Source organism: Girardinichthys multiradiatus, chromosome 23, assembly GCF_021462225.1.
Source record: "Girardinichthys multiradiatus isolate DD_20200921_A chromosome 23, DD_fGirMul_XY1, whole genome shotgun sequence".
Taxonomy (NCBI): domain Eukaryota; kingdom Metazoa; phylum Chordata; class Actinopteri; order Cyprinodontiformes; family Goodeidae; genus Girardinichthys; species Girardinichthys multiradiatus.
Window position 1 is genome coordinate 13,316,761 of NC_061815.1, and position 18,965 is coordinate 13,335,725.

The window sequence follows — 18,965 nt, forward strand, 5'->3', positions numbered from 1 at the left end:
TGTTGCCCTGCGATGGACTGGTGACCTATCCAGGGTGTACCCCGCCTCTCGCCCATAGACTGCTGGAGATAGGCACCAGCTCCCCCACGACCCACTATGGAATAAGTGGTAGAAAATGACTGACTGACTGTTGAAACGTATGGCTGTAAAGTGTAAAAAACAAGGCTCAAGGGGTGTGAATACCTTTGTAAGGCACTGCAAACATTAAGTAACCATAGGACTTAGTTCTATCATTTCTCATAACTCACAACTGACTTAATACAGTCGTGTCCTAATAAGGTGATCCATGCTGGAGAAACCTGCTTCCAAGTAATTAAAAAGAAAACAAATCTAGGCGTATGCTTAGCAGAAACTGAAACTGAAAGTGGTTGAGAGGGGTGGAGTCAGAATAGGACTTGCAGAGGGAGCTCAAAGCACACATCTCTTCAGTTCTTTCAGACTGAGGAACCAGACGGACGAAGGTGAGTCCTGGCATTCACTCTTTTGTCTTTCTTAGCTTAGCAATAAACTTTTAGTGTTGATAGACTGCCATATATCACAGAGGAGTGAGACACAGAAATCTAAGGTTGGTAGAACTACACCACTGTGTTACACTCTTGCCACACTTTATTTCAGTGTTCTTAAGAAATAGTTCTGCTTTTATAGTCCACTTCTAGGCCACTTTCAGAGGAATTATGATTACGTTGTTATTTAGACAGGGACATTGCACATTTCACTGACCTTTTTAAATGGAAGAACGCATGGTGCCAGGTTGTAGCAGAAATGTTTATTACCAACTGTGGTCCCTGGACAGGTTTATGTTAATTAAATATAATTCAACAGAGACTGTGATTGGATGATAAACCAGTATATAAAACTGGAAAACTGGAAATTAGATTTCTTTACTCACTGTAAATATCCAATAAATCATGGTCTGCACCTCACTATGGTTTCATCCACATGCATTCATCACTCATGGGTTGAGATTTGCTTAGTTAATAGTCATTTGCACAGATGTGCAAACATTTTAAAACTACTACATGTTATAATTTCATTTGGCAAACTATTCCAGTGAGTCTTGACATCAAAAGAGAAAGCAGTTATAATGATTTCCTTTGTTGCTTGTTGAGCCACGAATTAATAAAAAAACTCAGAAAATGAATCATTTAAATTGACTCTTTGGGCATTTTATTTCCACAGAATGTAATAGAGTCAAACATTTTTCCTATTTCTTTAGCCAACTCAATAAAAAACACCAAAGAAAGCAAAGTTTGCCAGCAGCGAAGGTTTATTCCTGAAGAGCTATAGGCGAAAAGCTTTGAATGTGGCTACAGTTCAGCAGAGCAATAGTACAGACACACCTTACAGCATATGCTTGCTTGTTTGCAAAATATGATTAACTTTCCACTTCCCTACGTGCCTCAACACATCCGTTTTGCAGCCTTCTCTGCACCTGGAGATCAATTAACAGCTGAAAGAGAGAACCAGTGGAGAGGTTATGAAAGTCAGAAACTGTGGTGTTTGACCTGATTCGAGTTTATGAAAAATCAAAACATTTTCTTTATCACACTGAGTCCTGACTAAAAACACTGACTTCTTTTCTTTTTTGATCAGATGTATTGTCTTCGAGATGAGGATGCTCTCATTCCTCGACCCCGTGGGAGTTTACCAAAAATGTGTGCTGCATTGCTGGCTACCATAGCAGTCGGGGGAATCCTGCTTATGTCTCCTGGTAGGCTAATAAACCTCGTAGCTTTAGCAGCACTAATTGTGACCCTTGGGCCTCTGCTGCATGGATTGTGTCTGCTGGCCGAGGAGGTGCTACACCATTCAAACACAAGGTTAGGCTGTTTTGGGGTCTGCATTAAATTTCAGCTCTGTATACTGTTTTATTGCATTTCAGAAGCTTCCACACTTCCTTTTATGGCTCCTTTAATGACTTCCTATTATTTAGGCATGTCAATACATAAAGACATTTTACTGAGTTTGTACTTCAAGCTCAGTTCACAAAGTCACTGATTCTTAAATGTAGAAAACATCTGGCAGTTAGGGACATCTAACAGACCTAAGTGCATTGCTAATAAGCATTGGGCTCGGCATAAGTATTTATTTTCCTTGAACCTTTTCGCTTTTTGTCACATTTGTTAGACCACTTGTTTGCTGAATATTGGACCATTTGCACGTTGCTGGACGCTACCAGGTCTTCCGCCATTTTCGGCCATTTTGTATCCCAGGACAGTCCGTTACTACAAATCCCAGTGGCAACTGTGGCTGATAGGACGGTGGCATCGCAGCTCTGAGGCCACAGTCCACTATATAACAGAGTATGAGACAGCCCTCCATTTGCTTTCACGTTGGAGACCGGACCAACATCTGAAGCATCTCATTCTGGAGAAGAGGTCCAGAGAATATTGCTAAAAGCAACATCTAACAAATGTATGTCCAGTTATATATGTATCTTTGACTATACATATATTGCAAACATTTGTATGAGTGTAAAACGGGTGCACAGTTGACCATTCAACCAGTGACTTATGACAACACTATGCTCTCAGTGTTACAATGCTACTCCTTTCTCTAAGGATATTTGTGATTTTAGTGATTCTTCACCCCCCTATATGGCAGGGTGGATTATGTTTAAAATGCAAAGGAAAAAGAATATTGCTACACCTCCTAAGGGTAATACTTGCTATTTGGCTTTTGACACCCCCCTTTATGGCAGGGTGGATTAGATTAAATTTGGGATTTAATCTGGCAATAAATCCTGTTCTTCCAAAACATAAAACAAACTATAAAGTTCCTGAATGGATACATGCATCAAAAATCTTAGGTTAGATACTAAATTAACTGCAAAGTTAATTCAGTTTCAAATTGTGGTCTTACACAAAACACAGCCTTTGGATACAGATGTGCAGCAACTGTCTGGACAGTGAGGTTAACTGAAGTTAAACCAAGTCTCAAGTTAATGCTTACACAGAACAAACCAGAATGAGTCAGAACATCTAAAATTTTGTCTATGTAGCAGAGTTGATTGTTACTAGCAAGGAGATATTATTGGAGTTATTAATTTTGACAAAAGTCTAAAATTGTGACCTCCTGGAATGTCACCAGTTATAATTTTTCTTAAATATAATCAATGACATCTGATGTTAGAACTCTGATGTTTTGAGTCCTATTGTGATCAGTGACAGCTGGTTTTAAGCTCATCACCCGGTGCATCAATAATGGGCAGTTGTGGTTTATTCATTCTCATATATGTACAGTGCAAGCTGTTCATAATGCCCACCCAGCGACGCCAAGAATGTTGTAATTATGAATATATTATTTAATATTAATATTTTAATATTTTATTAAATAATATTTCGGTCTTTTAAGGGTTTTCCTGTGAATACCAGCCCAGTAAGGCGGTGGTATTAGGACAAAATAGAAAGGGATGAGATAAGCTCTGACATTGAACAGCAAAACTCTGCACACACACGGAATCAATTCACAAAATGTCTTAAAATACAACAATTTAACAAAAATAAGTCAACTCAAAGTCAAACATATTTCAATCAAGAAACTCTTCACCATGCTAAAACAATCCAACTAAACTACCAAGCAGAATTAAAGAATAATGAAGACTAATGGGCTATGTACACTATAAACAAGTTGATTAAAGATGGTTAAAATCATGACTGAAAGAGTGATGCAACATTACCATGCAATGTTATTTATGTTTGAGAACCAAGGATTATCTTGAAGTATCTGGAAATGAAGTTAAGTTAGTCTTGGAAGTAACTTAGGCAATAATCAGCATACCTTTAGACAACCATTCACAATGCAAGATCAGATAAAATATTACTTTAATTAAATAATATTTTAAGAATGATTTGCTGAATAAAACAAACCTTCTGGATGACTAATTCTCAATGGTGTTTAATTAGCTGCCTTTATGTATTAAAATAATATTTAAAGAAATATCATTAAGGAAACAGTAAAATAATATTTAAGGAAATATTACTCTGAAAAAACCAAATCTTTCTGGGAAAATGGGGCTTAATGGGGTTTACTTAGTTTTCAAGTTTGGTTAAATAATATTTAGGGAAATATTATTTTACTGGACTGAAAACTAACAACCTTTTTGGGTAAATATTATTTGGCAGGCAAGCACGTGTTCTTAGCCGTTAGCGGTTGAAGCTAACAAAAGAAGCTTATAGCTTATCATCAGAATCAAACACATACCTTTAAAATACCACTAATAAAAGGGGTTAAAATGCATAAGCACAGATGGCGCGTTATGGCCGATCTTCTGTGTTTAAAATCACCCTTTAAATAAAGTTTGTCTTAGCTTAAAAAAAAAAAAAAAACAGAACACATAAACTGAGCACATGTGCTTACAGATAATCTGCTAGCACTAAGATGGCTGAGTTTCAACACAAACAAAACCAAACTTCATAAAACAAAAATAAGGTTTAGATTATTTAATTCTAAACTACTTCTCTCTGCCCAAACCTAACCTCTCAGGTGAACCGTGCTGAGGAAAAGTTGTCCGGGCGACGAAGTTGAAGAAAGCATCCACAGTGAACAAAGGGTTAACTGCAGCTAACCTCCGTAGCTGTGGGGTGGGGCGGCTCGTTCTGTCGGCCGGCCAAACTGCAGGTTACTGCTGTAGCCACGGTGATGCGGTCCCGTTGTCCTTCCTTCAGACCAGGAAAACTGCTCCACTCAGCGTCGTAGAGACAGGGTCTCTGCTGGGAACTCTCTGGAACACAGTTTGATTCTGTAAACCTCAGAGAGAAAAGTCAAGCCACGCTTGTACCTTAATTACTCCCGTTCATGAATGAATACTGGATACACAAACAGCAATTAATTTCTACTTGACTTAGTGCATATGATCGCATGATCGTATGACACTCTTAGATCCAGTTTGAAGAGTTATGTCTGTTTGCCTGCAAAGAGACATTAGTGCGCTGTGTCCCTCCTGTCCAGGTCCGCAGGGGACCAGTGTGGAAGAGAAAGGATCTCTGCAAAAGTGGGGTTTTATTTCGACAGTGACGTCATGGGAACCCCACTGTTAACCCCTTTTCCTGGCTGTGCTGGAAGTAGGTTAATGCGATTTACGTTGAAAGTTCCAGAAAAGTTCGTACCGGACTTTCATGTTGTAACCATGGCTGTGGGTCCCAACACAAGGAACCCAAAACCAAACCCTACTGTAAACCATAATGAAGTGGACTTCAAGAAGACCGAGAATTTAAAGCAGCCACACAAAATTAACAATCAGATAGACATGAACAAATCTTAATACACCAGCCCCGTACCACAGCCTATCAAGCAAGATCTGGTGGTCGACCGTATCAAAAGCTGAGGTTAGACCCACCATAAGCAGGGTAGTACGTTTCCCTACATCACTTTGCACTAGAACGTCATTTTAGAAGAGCTAACATTTACCAACACAAAGTAGTAAATAATTATGCATAGGCAGAAAAAGATATTCATTTTTCAAAAGAACCACCTTTCACTGTAGTTACATCTTTAGGAGTACGTCTCTTTCAGCTTTCTCCATTTTATGCAACTGTTTGCAATATCTTCTTTGCTAAAATCTCAAACTCAATCATATGAGATGGAGAGCATCTGTGAATATCAGCTTTCAAGTCTTGCTACAGACTCAATTGGATTTAGACCTGGACTATTTACTATCCAGTATAACACTTTCCATTCCAGGGTAGCTTTGTCTTTATGTTCAGCATCTCTTACCTGCTGGAAGATTAACCTCAAGTCTTTTGCAGCTAAATGTTTTTGTTTTTTTTCCAGAATCTTTCCGTGATCTGTGACTAGCTTTCTTATCCCTGCTAAAGAAACCAACCCCTCAGAATGATCACTGCTGTCTTTTGGATGATGTTTTCAGGAAGGAGTGCAGTGTTAGTTTTTTTGTCACACATTCTTTTTTTTTTTTTTTTATTGTGTCCTGTCCGGCAGAGTATCGTTCAGAATTGTTGTCTGAGTGCCAAGAAATTGCCCAACACATTTATTTTCACAAGCGGAGCATCACAGGTAATGCTTTAAAGCTCTGCTTGATATTTATAAAAGAAACTTTATTATAAACTTCTTTGGGAATATTTCAATTGTTACGGACACGGAGACTGAAATGAAAAGGAAAAAAGAAGCTCAAAAAAGAGAGAGATGGGGGAAAAAGGGGAGAAAAGGAGGAAAGAGTGGAGGAAAGAAAGAAGGATGAAGAGTACAAGATTACACCCTGATTGCTTATACACCTGTAGCTGGGTTTTTTTTGTCTTTTTTTTTACAAAATAGTACACGGTAATTCTGAATATAAAATGTACTTAGTGAGAGGTGCAGCCCAATATAGAACATCTGTGTATCTGTCAACACCTGAAGCTTAACACCTGTGAGTATGAGTGTGGACGCGCTTTTGTATACAAGGTTTCTCCACAAAAATATGCAATAGCGAGTGTGAGGACCCACAGGCCTGCTCCATGATCCCTGGACGGACACTGAGGAGATCCGAGCCACAGACATCTAAAGGCCCCCCAAAGCACAGGAACCCCAGGAGAACCACCGCCGGGACTACCGCAACCCCCCCAGAAAAGAGCAGTGGAGAGTCCCAGGGGAACCACCCAGCAGCGACAGTGCAGAAGCCCCAGGGAGCCCCAGGGAGCCGCAGCAACGAGCCCACAGGCCCCGCCGGCAGCCGTCCACGCCCGAGCAGATCAAGCCATGGACCCAGAGTCCCAAGACCCCGGGACACACCACCCCCCAAGCACAGGCCCGACAGAGCCCATGGGGCCAGGCCCCGGCAAGCAGCCACCGGGAGTGAGCCAGCACACACCAAAGCACCCGGCCCCGGACACCGAGAACCACAAGTACACCAGCGGGCGGAGATTCCAACCACCGGCAGGCGGTATGGCGGGGAGGAAGCTGATACATTCTACATGTTGGCTAAAATGTAAATGTTGGCCTAATCAGAACAGAGCACCTTGTTTCACATGCTTACTGTGTCCCCCACATGGCCTGTTGCAAGCTTTAAATGGGACTTCTTGTTACTTTCTTTTCACAATGCTTTCACCTGGATTCTCCTCCTCAATGGTCAGATTTGTGGAGAGCAAAACTTATAATTGATGTGTCCAAAGATCTTCACACCTGAGCCGTGGATCTCTGCAGCTCCTCCAGAGCAACCATGGACCTCTTGGCTGTTTCTCTGATTAATACTGTCCTTGCTCAGCTTGTCAGCTTAGCTGGAACAAGACTAATTAGGTGACCTCTGAAAGCAATAAGGCAAAGGACTTTGTTAATGGGTAAAAGAGTAAAAGGGGAGAATACAAATAAACACCATGCTTTAAATTAAAACAAATGAAATAGTATTATTGCGCAAGACATTGTACATGTTTCTGCCATGTATTCTTTGACTTAAAATTCTTCTCTATGGTTTCCTTCTTGACTTTCTGTTTGTGTCAGGTATCAAGGCCGATCATTCCTCGGCCACATTCTGCCAGCCTGTGGATTGGGGGGTAAGACTCTGCTGGCAGCAGCAATGGCCGGTCTCCTGCTGTACATGACTAGACACTCTCTCTTGCACAACGGCCAAAGCTGGGAGCTCATTGTTCTGGTTTCTGTGCTTTATACGCTGTTCAAAAGCCTGGGAGTCCTGGTGAGATTCAGACTTCACACATACACACAGGAGTTTTATTACCAAAGAAAAAGACTAAAATATGTAAATGTTTGGAGACATCATGTAGGCTGCAGTATACAAAAACAGGTATAGTCTTTTCAGGTTTTCTAAGCCTTATCTCATTCAGTCCACCAGGGCCACAAGTACAGTGTTGCATATGTAGTACAAGTATTTTTACCCTCAGAGATTTCTTCTGTTTTCGCTTTTATGTCATACTTACATGGTTCTGATCATCAAACAAACTGTAATGTCAGACAAACATAACCTGAGTAAATACAAAATGGAGTTTCAAATCCTAAAAAAGCTATGCAAACCAACCAGGTCCTCTGTGAAAATAGCATTGCTCCTTCCCAGCGGTGGCCTGGGCAAAATGTCTTGCATGATGTGCCTCCTGTTGTATTTGTTGGAAGACTAACAGCATTTCAGAAAAAGAACATCATACCAGCATTCAAACATGGTGGAGGTGGTGTGATGGTCTGGGCTGTGTTGCTGCCTCAGGACCTGGACAACTTGCTGTAATTGATGGAATCATGAATTCTGCTCTCTGATAGAAAATCTGTATCTGACATTAAGCTTAGGCTCCCTTGAGTTGTGCAGCAGGATAATGATGCAAATCACACAAACAGGTCCACTCATAAATGGCTAAAAGAGAGGGTTTTGGAGGTTATTCAAAGTCTGGAATTAAATCCATTTGAGATGCTGTAGCATAACCTCAAACAGGCTGTCTAATTCTGATAAATTAAACAATTCTGCAAAGAAGATTAGGACAAAATTCCTCTACAGTGATGTAGAAGACACAGTCTTACCACTTATTTTAAATTTGTGATTAAATTTGTTGCAGCCAAAGGTGGTACAATCAGTTATTAGGTTTAGGGAGCAACTATCTTTTCACATGGAACCAGGCTTGTTTACTTTGTATAACTTTGTACCCTTTAATAAAAAAATCAGGAGCAGGTGTTTCTGCTCTTTTATTTTGCTACTTAATTGTGGATAAAACTATATCTGTGCTACACATAAAAGGGCAGCTTAGTTGCCCAAATGCCTGAGATTTCTCCTGAGCTGAGGTGCTGTGCTTGTGTCTGGAAGTGCAGGGTCCATCTGAGGTGGAGGTGTCAGACATCTGTGAGGAGAGGAAAATGAACGTGGCACACGGCCTGGCTTGGTCCTTCTACCTTGGTTACCTGCAGCTGGTGCTTCCATGTCAGTAACAGAGCAGAGCACACACACACAAACTATAGACTCACTCTGCCTTGCAAATGCATTCATACTCCTGGGACATTTCCGCATTTTGTCATGTTACAGCCCAAAACTTCAATGCATTTTATTTGGATTTTATGTCATAGACCAACACAAAGCAGTAAATAATTATGAAGGAGAAAAAGCAGGGTTCATGATTTTCTATATCCTTTACAAATAAAAATCTGGAAAATGTGGCATGCATTTGTGTTTAGACTGCGGAGTCAATATGTTGTAGAAGCACATTTTACAGTAGTCAAAGCTGCTAGTTGTTGTGTAGCCCTGGCAGTATGTTAAGGCACGCTGTCCTGCTAAAAGTCAAATTTCACCTGGAGTCGCAAATGTCTAGCAGCACTCTTAACAGGTTTCCTTCCAGAATATTTAGCTCCATCCGTCTTCCCATCAACTGTGATTAACTTCCCTATCCCGCTGAAGAATAGCATCCCCACAGCATGCTGTCACAACCATGTCTTAATGATGCTGTTGTGTTCGGGCAGATGTTTAGTGTCAGCTCCTTCCAAAGGGGTCAGATTTGAGAAGTACACAACTAATAGTTGTCCTGTCAACAGAGCTGTGGATCTGCACAGCTCCTCCAGAGTTACCATCGGTCTCTATCAGTTTAGGTGGACAGCCATGTGTATGTTTGCAGTTGTGCCATACTTTTTCCATTTTCAGATTAAGGATTCAGCAGTGCTCTATGGGTGTTTAAAGCTTGGAACATTTTTTATAACCTAACTCCTACTTTACATTTCATCCCTGACCTGTCTGCAGTGTTCCTTGGTCCTCACGATGCTGTTTGTTTGCTAATGTTTCTAAAAAAAACAAACTCTGAGGCTATAGGAGCCATTTGTAGTTTTGGTGTTTGGGCATAGTTTGGGTCTGTCTTATTTGGTTTTGACAATTCAGTTTAGTTTGGTGGCAGTGTTTGGTTTATATTTAGACTAACACTCCATTGGTGGCGGTGTGTGGAAAAATCTATATAGGTGTTAAGGTGAAAGGTCAGCATGGTTGGGTGTTGGGAGGTTATAAAGTTTTGCAGATGACAGTGACCATGGATATGGGACAGTCTCTTACTTAAGGCTGCATGGCGAAAGAAGAAATGTGCACCTGGCATTCATGCTTGAAAAGGCTCAAGTGGCTCCATTAAAGCAAACAATTCCTCGCCTCGATAGGATGTGAAGAAGGAGCTCTCTATCTAGCTAAATTGCTCATGCTTTTGGATAGACAGCCAGATGGTGCTGAGATACATAAATAATAACACCAAACAATTTCACAACTTTGTTGCAAATAGAGTGGCCGCAATAAGAGAGGCTACATATGTATTTCAGTGGAGGTACCTCAGCTCCAAGTCCAATCCTCCAGAGGTCTGACTGCAGAAGACTGTATGGCCTGTCAGAGGTGGATAAATGGCACTGACTTTCTTAGAAGGCCAGAACAGGAGTGGCCAAAGCCTTTTGAATCCCAGCCTGTTTGTTCTGAGGACTCAGAAGGGAAGAGGGATGTCCTGGTAAATGCCATTGACACACAGCCAAAAGATTTCACTACCAGGCTTGTGCATTATTTAACAAGCTGGGCCAAACTTAAGACTTCAGTTGCTTGGTTGCTCAAGTTGAAGGTCATTCTGCTGAGCTTGAGTAGGAAGAGGAAAGAGTTGATGCCTTCCCTCTACTGACTCTTCTGCAGCAATGGAGGGGATAGAAGAGGAGATGATAAAGAATAGAGCTGCTTTTTGTGAACAAACACTTTCAGTAAAGGACATCTCCAGGGTAGAACATGCAAGCTTCAGAGAAGAAATTTGAGATTTGCAGAGTGGAGCATTTGTTGTGAAGAACACAAGCAAAATCTATATGCTTGATCCAGTATTACAGCAAGGTTTACTGAGAGTGGGTGGTAGGCTTAGTTGTTCAACCCTATCTCAGGAACAGAAACATCCTGTTATCTTCTCTAAAAGCCACCATGCATCCAAACTTATCCTGCAAGACCTACATCAGCAGCTGGGACATGCAGGAAGAAATCATATGCATTCAGCCCTCAGAGGAACAGACTGGATTACCAGTGCCAATTCAGCCTGTAGAAAAATATTATCAGAATGTATTGTGTGCAGACACTACAGAGGACAACCAGCAGAGCAGAAAAAGGTAGATATGCCACCGGAGTCTGCCCAGACTTTCTACCTTTTACCAATGTAGGTGTGGATTATTTTGGGCCCACTGAGGTCAAGAGAGGGCGTGCAATTGTTAGGAGATATGGTGTTATTTTTACATGCATGGCCAGTCGAGCTGTACATTTGGAGGTAGCTCATTCACTAACAACTGACTCCTGTATTAATGCCATCAGATGTTTTGTAGGTCGTGGAGGATCAGTTCGTCAAATAAGATCTGACAATGGCACCAATTTTGCTGGTGCAGAGCGTGAATTGAGAGAAGCTTTGGCAGCTATAGATCATGCAAAAATCTGCCAAACACTGCTTGCAAAGGAGATTGACTGGATTTTCAACACGCCTGCCGCATCTCATCATAGAGGAGTGTGGGAACGGCTCATCAAAATGGTCAGAAAGGTGTCATTTTCTGTTCTTCACAAACAGACCTTGAATAATGAAAGTTTCAGACCATTCTTTGTGAAGTGGATGCCATCCTCAATGATCGTCCCATTACAAAGGTTTCAGATGATGTAAATGACTTGGAGGCTCTAACACCAAATCACATTCTGCTGCTCAAAGGAAGACTTACTCTTGCTCCTGGTGCCTTTCAAGAAAGTGATGTTTACCTGAGAAGATGTTGGAGGCTGGTGCAGTACATCTCAGACCTGTTCTGGAAAAGATGGACCAAGGAAGATTTACTATTGTTGCAGGAGAGACAGAAGTGGTCCAAGCCTCAAATAAATTTTACTGTTGGTGACATCGTGGTTTTTATGGATCACATCGCTCCTCGTGTTTTCTGGATTCTGGGAAGAATTACAAATACTTATCCAGATAAAAAGGACTGGTGCGTGCCGTACAGATAAAGACGAAGACGGGCCAGTTAGAAAGGCCCATATCCAAAATCTTCCTCCTTCAAGAAGCCCTTTGAAGCAGGAGAAGAAAATGGAAGATGCTTGGAACGATACACTTTTGTTGCTCCTTTTTTGGTGTTTGTTGAATTGTGCTGTCTACACAATATGGGCCGGTGTATAGGAGCCATTTGAAGTTTTTGGTGTTTGGTCATAGTTTGGGTCTGTCTTATTTGGTTTTGAAAATTCAGTTTGGTTTGGTGGCAGTGTTTGGTTTATGTGTGAATTGACACTCTGACCTGTATTTCACTCTACCATTGGTGGTAGTGTGGGGGGAAATCTATTTAGGTGTTACGGTGAAAGGGGGTGGTTGGGTGTTGGAAGGTTATACGGTTTTTACCGCTCTCAGTTGTATGCCGGTTAGGCTCCATCATATCCACATTTTGACAATATTTACCATCTATTTTGCATGTTGCCACTCTGGATTTTGGATCACATTCAGTGACCAACTTCAATTTAATAAATGGGAGCGTCTCCAAACTTACATTACTTTTTGGAGCATGTTAGTACCTTGATCCCCCACTCCCAGACGCGACTAAAAAAGGGTTGGAATTTGATAGTTGCTACAGAGGCCTTCACAGAACAGCTGGATTTATACAAAGATTAAATTACACACAGATGGACTCCATTTCATTTAGGAGTATCATGGAAAAGGTGACTGAATATCACACTTGGAGGTGTTTTATTTTGAAACCACTTATCATTTTCCTTCCAAATAACAATTATTTGCCATTTTTTGTTGGTCTATCACATAAAATCCAAATCAAATACATTGATTGTTGCGGTGGTAACATGACATAAAATTCAAGGGATATGAATACTTTTATACGCATGGTCTTGATTGTCCTGATTTTCATTAACAGTGTGTTACAATTTAAATGCTGTCATGAAAGTATAGATCTAAATGGGTTTGTATGGACCCGTCCAGGTTTGGAGAAGTCCTTCGATACGTTTCATGCTTCTCATCATGACAGCTTGAGGGTTCGTGGCTCCCAAAAGCTCTTCATCCTCATTCCTCTTAACACCAACATATCCCACAGGCTGGAAGAGGAAGACAATTACATCAAATTCTATGACAGCCTCCCAAACAGCGAGCTAGACAGGGCCGGAGTCCGGGGCCGGGTCTACAAGCATAGTGTCTACAGAGTGCAGGACGAGCGTGGGAAGGTAGGTGTACAGCTTGTAATTCTGAAACTGTTTCTATGACTGGTTAGAATTTTACACCAAATGAACAGGGAATGATCAGATCAGACGATCATCTCAGTTTCAGAGATGTATTGAGGCAGTGTTTAATAAAATAATCAGAGAAACTTGTAGTTATCATTCTACTATTGCAGGAGCAGAGTCCAACAGCAGCTTCTCTTTGCTAGTGGAGGCGGAAATTCAGCCTTAATTTCAGATTTGTAGAGTGCACAGTGAAGTGAACGATTTAAGGAATTACTTTGTTGTTCAAATATCAGAGATCTTTGAACAAAGTGAATTATTCATATAGCACTTTATTTGATTTTGTTGACATGAGCAAATTGCTCTTGAAGCTCTGTGATTCTTTTACTTTTAAATCTTGCTGCAGAGTTTAATACTGTGGACCGTACTATTCTTATTTCTGATTTGGAAAATTTGGTTGGCTTCAGAAGTGCAGCGTTGGACTGGTTCTGTTCTTGCCTGAGAGATAGAATGTTCTGTTAATACTGAAGATTTTCTGTCAGCCCCTCTTTCTTTTGGGGTTCCTCTGGGCTCAGTTCTTGGCCCTCTTCTTTTTTCTTTAAACATGCTACCTTTGGGGTCTAATCTTAGAAAATATGGCATCTCCTTCCACTGGTACGGTAACAACTACCAGATTTATCTGGTTTTGACCCTTAATAATCAATCCTTAATAATCAATGTTTTATCCAACCTTTATTAAATTGTCTTGATGACCTCGAGGCTTAAATGGAGTTTCAATAAAAGGAATACATTGGTTATTTAACTCAGGCCAAACAGTACCTCACACAACCCAGTTGCTAATTTTGTACACAAAACATGAAACAAACCTGAGAGTAGTCATGGACTAAATTTCATTAACAGATCAGCTCAGTTTTACAGAAAAAAAAAATTCCAGTTAAGGTAAATAGCTGGAAAAAGTTGTTGGTGTTATTTATTTAGTTATGTTTTATTCTGATATTTATAAGTTTTATAGAAAATATGACAACAAAGTTATGTATACATTATATAAACAGGTATATTAAATAGTTACAATGGATTTTTGTTAGTTTTATATATATATATATATATATATATATATATATATATATATATACTTTATATACCCATATTTAGATGAACGATGTTCAGTATTCAGTATGGGAAGAAACTTGAATTGGTCAGACTGAATCTGTATTTTGTAATTTGAAATTCAATGCATTGGTTTGAAAATGAAATTCACTAAACTGAAACTGAATTTAATGGTTTGAAACGGAATTTGTTTGCTTTTAAAATGTATTTTGTTGTATTTGACTACTTTCACTTCCAGGTCTAAAATTAAATCCAGTTCCAAAATTCAGTTTTTTGTGTCACACATCCGGGTCCTTGAAGCAACAGATTAATCAAACACAGATTCATCGATTTACGTTTCACATCAGGTTAAACTTCCTTTACGGCATGTTGAGCTGGAGCAGTGCAGCATACATGAGCTTGGATGTCCATCATCAAGTCAAATGAGCGTCTATAAGAAGCGTCATGTAAACAAATGATGGTCAAACAGCAACACTTATGCTACATGTAGCTATTAGCTAAACATGCCAGATTAGCATAGTGTGCCGCTGGAGTTATGTCTGTCTGTTTCCTCTGCATCAGCGTAACTTCTGCTGCCTAGCAACCGCGTTAGCGTGAAACACAGAGCTGTGAAGCCGAACAAATAGAGCCTGAAGATTAGTACCGCTGTCTGCTCTGCAAATACAGGTCCTTCTCAAAAAATTAGCATATTGTGATAAAGTTAATTATTTTCTATAATGTCATGATGAAAATGTAACATTCATATATTTTAGATTCATTGCACACTAACTGAAATATTTCAGGTCTTTTATTGTCTTAATACGGATGATTTTGGCATACAGCTCATGAAAACCCAAAATTCCTATCTCACAAAATTAGCATATTTCATCCGATCAATAAAAGAAAAGTGTTTTTAATACAAAAAACGTCAACCTTCAAATAATCATGTACAGCTATGCACTCAATACTTGGTCGGGAATCCTTTGGCAGAAATGACTGCTTCAATGCGGCGTGGCATGGAGGCAATCAGCCTGTGGCAATGCTGAGGTCTTATGGAGGCCCAGGATGCTTCGATAGCGGCCTTTAGCTCATCCAGAGTGTTGGGTCTTGAGTCTCTCAACGTTCTCTTCACAATATCCCACAGATTCTCTATGGGGTTCAGGTCAGGAGAGTTGGCAGGCCAATTGAGCACAGTGATACCATGGTCAGTAAACCATTTACCAGTGGTTTTGGCACTGTGAGCAGGTGCCAGGTCGTGCTGAAAATGAAATCTTCATCTCCATAAAGCTTTTCAGCAGATGGAAGCATGAAGTGCTCCAAAATCTCCTGATAGCTAGCTGCATTGACCCTGCCCTTGATAAAACACAGTGGACCAACACCAGCAGCTGACACGGCACCCCAGACCATCACTGACTGTGGGTACTTGACACTGGACTTCTGGCATTTTGGCATTTCCTTCTCCCCAGTCTTCCTCCAGACTCTGGCACCTTGATTTCCGAATGACATGCAGAATTTGCTTTCATCCGAAAAAAGTACTTTGGACCACTGAGCAACAGTCCAGTGCTGCTTCTCTGTAGCCCAGGACTGGGGAATGCGGCACCTGTAGCCAATTTCCTGCACACGCCTGTGCACGGTGGCTCTGGATGTTTCTACTCCAGACTCAGTCCACTGCTTCCGCAGGTCCCCCAAGGTCTGGAATCGGCCCTTCTCCACAATCTTCCTCAGGGTCCGGTCACCTCTTCTCGTTGTGCAGCGTTTTCTGCCACACTTTTTCCTTCCCACAGACTTCCCACTGAGGTGCCTTGATACAGCACTCTGGGAACAGCCTATTCGTTCAGAAATGTCTTTCTGTGTCTTACCCTCTTACTTGAGGGTGTCAATAGTGGCCTTCTGGACAGCAGTCAGGTCGGCACTCTTACCCATGATTGGGGTTTTGAGTGATGAACCAGGCTGGGAGTTTTAAAGGCCTCAGGAATCTTTTGCAGGTGTTTAGAGTTAACTCGTTGATTCAGATGATTAGGTTCATAGCTCGTTTAGAGACCCTTTTAATGATATGCTAATTTTGTGGATACACTGGACCCATACTTCAATTTTGGGGAAAAGAAGGACGCATTTGAAAGAACCTTCGAAGTTGGATAGTCTTCCTCGCCTCATCATGAATCGGCCTACAAATGCGACCTTCAAAGGATGCAGCCCCTGAATTTGGACACAGCAATAATGAATGACATCCGTGAATCTATAAATCTGTGTTTGATTAATTTGTGGCTTCAAGGACCCGGATGTGTGACTCAAAAAACTGAAGTTTGGAACTGAAATTGAATTAGACCTGAAAGTGAAAGTAATCAAACTGAATTTTCAATACAAAGCGAAACAATTTTCAAAGCAAACAAATTCCCTTTCAAAGCAAATAAATTTTGTTTCAGTTTAGTGAAATTCATTTTCAAATCAATGCATTTAATTTCAAATTACGCCAATACATATTCAGTCAGAGCAATTCAAATTCAGTTTCTGATGGCACAAGTTTCTCCCCATAATTCAGGCTCTAAACTCACGTCCTGCATGTTGTTTCTCCCTGAACAGCATAACATTACCGCCACCCTGTGGTTAAACATTATAATTCACTCAGGAAGAACTCAGCACTATACATGTAAAACAGAATAATCACACTTATCTGAAAGTGTCACAAGCTTTCAAATGATCTTTTCAGCAAACATGTTTCCATCTAAGTACCTGTCATTGTTCATGTGTTTGTATATGCTTCTGTTAGTCATATTGTGGTCTTCAAATTCCCAAACAGCTGGTCAACAGATGGTTATTTAACACAACTTGAGGACTTTGAGTAACATTTCAGAAAATTTGTGTAATAATTATTTAAACACTGCTTCTGGTCTGTGTGCATGTGTGTGTCACCAGGCCCATGACTGCGCCGTCGAGTATGCAACCCCCCTGCTGACACTGTACCGCATGTCCCAAGAGAGAAGCGCAGGTTTTGGGCAGCGTGAACGCAGACAGCAGGTTCTTCTGTTCTACAGAACCCTGCAGGGCATCCTGGAGCAGTCGCTGGAGTGTCGCAACCGCTACACACTCATCCTACTTAAAGGTAGAAAAATTCTGCTGTGTTGGTTTTCCCCCTCGCATACAGTTTACTGGTAGGTGAAGTTTCATTTAAATTTTATCTGACCAGAGCACCTTCCTGTACACGTTTGTTCCTACATTTCTCAGCTACATGTCTTGTGGCAAACCTCAAACAACACTGGTATTAATCTCTGAGCTTCAGGCCTGGAATCATGTTTTAAGAGAGTCAGTGTTATTACTTGTTTTCTTTTAGATGGAATTGGGGAAAAATATTTCTCAAAGCTTCTTCATGATCTTGGACACTAACTGTGACAGTAATATATGAAAGAATTGAGCTAAACAGGAGAAAAGTTTGAGCCTACAAACAAACAACTACCCTAAAAGCATGTCCCAATTCGTCTTCCTTCTCTAGACGAGCACGAGGATGACCCTCATTTCCTGTCCAAAACTATCCTGAAACATCTGGAGCAGCAGAATAAAGAGGAGTTCTGTCTCAACTCAGCTCCGCAGCTGGAGACAAAAAATGCTGTGGGGATCGAAGACTGGCAAAACCCAAATCCAATGAGTCGAGACCCCACGTTGATGATCAGCCTGGAGAAACCTCAGTCTCTGAGGTGTCCCGTTGAGGACACTGACTACAACTAGAGAGCAACATAAACTGCAGCCATGGGACAGAGTAACACTGATCCATGCACCATTTTTGGCATAATTCTCATGTTCTGGAGTAAATGTTTGCTGATGGCACAAAGACCTAAAACATCAGGACCTCTTAAACCAGCTGTTTATTTTGGTCTAATTGTTTGAGAACCTCAAAAATATTCTACACTTTTTTAAAACGTAACTTTTTAGATGCATGTGTATATTTTTTTGTTGAGTTTTTTTCCATTGTGGAGTACTGTTGTTTTTTCTGTGCATGTTACCATTACAGCCTGATTTGTCTTAACATACACTGCTAAATTAAATATGTAAAACTATTTGCATCTTCATTTAATAAAAGAAAGTCCACAGCATCATGGACCCTCGACTATGTGTTACTGAAGGTGTGATGTAAATATTCCCAGAAACCCACTTTACTGGGCCCAACAAACAATACTTTAATTTCCTCTGTCCCTATGATTCCTCCTAGTTAAATTGTGACTTATTTAGAACACTGTAAAGTGTCGGCTTCACGTGAAAAATGTCATTAATCTTGTGCTTTAAACAGTTAATATGTAGCTAACGTAAAGGAGTAGTTCAGCATTTTTGAGATTCTAATAAAAGGTTATAATCATTAAATATAATACCTGCAGTAGATAACTCTCTTGGTGTCTTCAATTAGCTGATCCTGGAGACTGCAGCTAAGCTGGTATCTGAGGGTTACCATGACCACAGCTCCCTTTAACCATCCTAAAAAACTCCACTCTCAAAAACATCCCAGCGGTTTATGCAAAAGGTGGTTTTATGTACCTTTAATCCACTGTCATTTTTGTACTGGACAGTTAATTATTTATGGTGATGTTATACGATAGCGGATGATCTTTTCCACAGAAACTGGAGGTAGGAGGTGGTGCGCCACTAGTAATCTTCCTGTGTAAAACGTACTGAGAACAGAACATGTCACAGAACATTCTGATATTATAGACCCATTGCAAACTTCTGTTTCCAAATTGCCGCACATGCTCACTGCACTGGTCGGCAGGACCCACAGATCACTGTGAAATTAGCTCTAAGA

At 40.6% G+C, this 18,965-nt stretch overlaps 1 protein-coding gene across 1 annotated transcript; it reads left to right on the forward strand.

Annotated features, from left to right (window-relative positions):
* The first annotated feature begins 403 nt into the window (after positions 1-403).
* On the forward strand, positions 404-18,278 carry sting1 (stimulator of interferon response cGAMP interactor 1). Its single transcript, XM_047352694.1, has 7 exons — positions 404-461; positions 1,594-1,820; positions 7,432-7,624; positions 8,737-8,845; positions 12,858-13,096; positions 17,093-17,279; positions 17,667-18,278. The coding sequence occupies exons 2-7, from the start codon at positions 1,594-1,596 to the stop codon at positions 17,897-17,899; spliced, it is 1,188 nt and encodes a 395-aa protein (XP_047208650.1). The 5' UTR covers positions 404-461; the 3' UTR covers positions 17,900-18,278.
* The last annotated feature ends 687 nt before the right edge of the window (positions 18,279-18,965 follow it).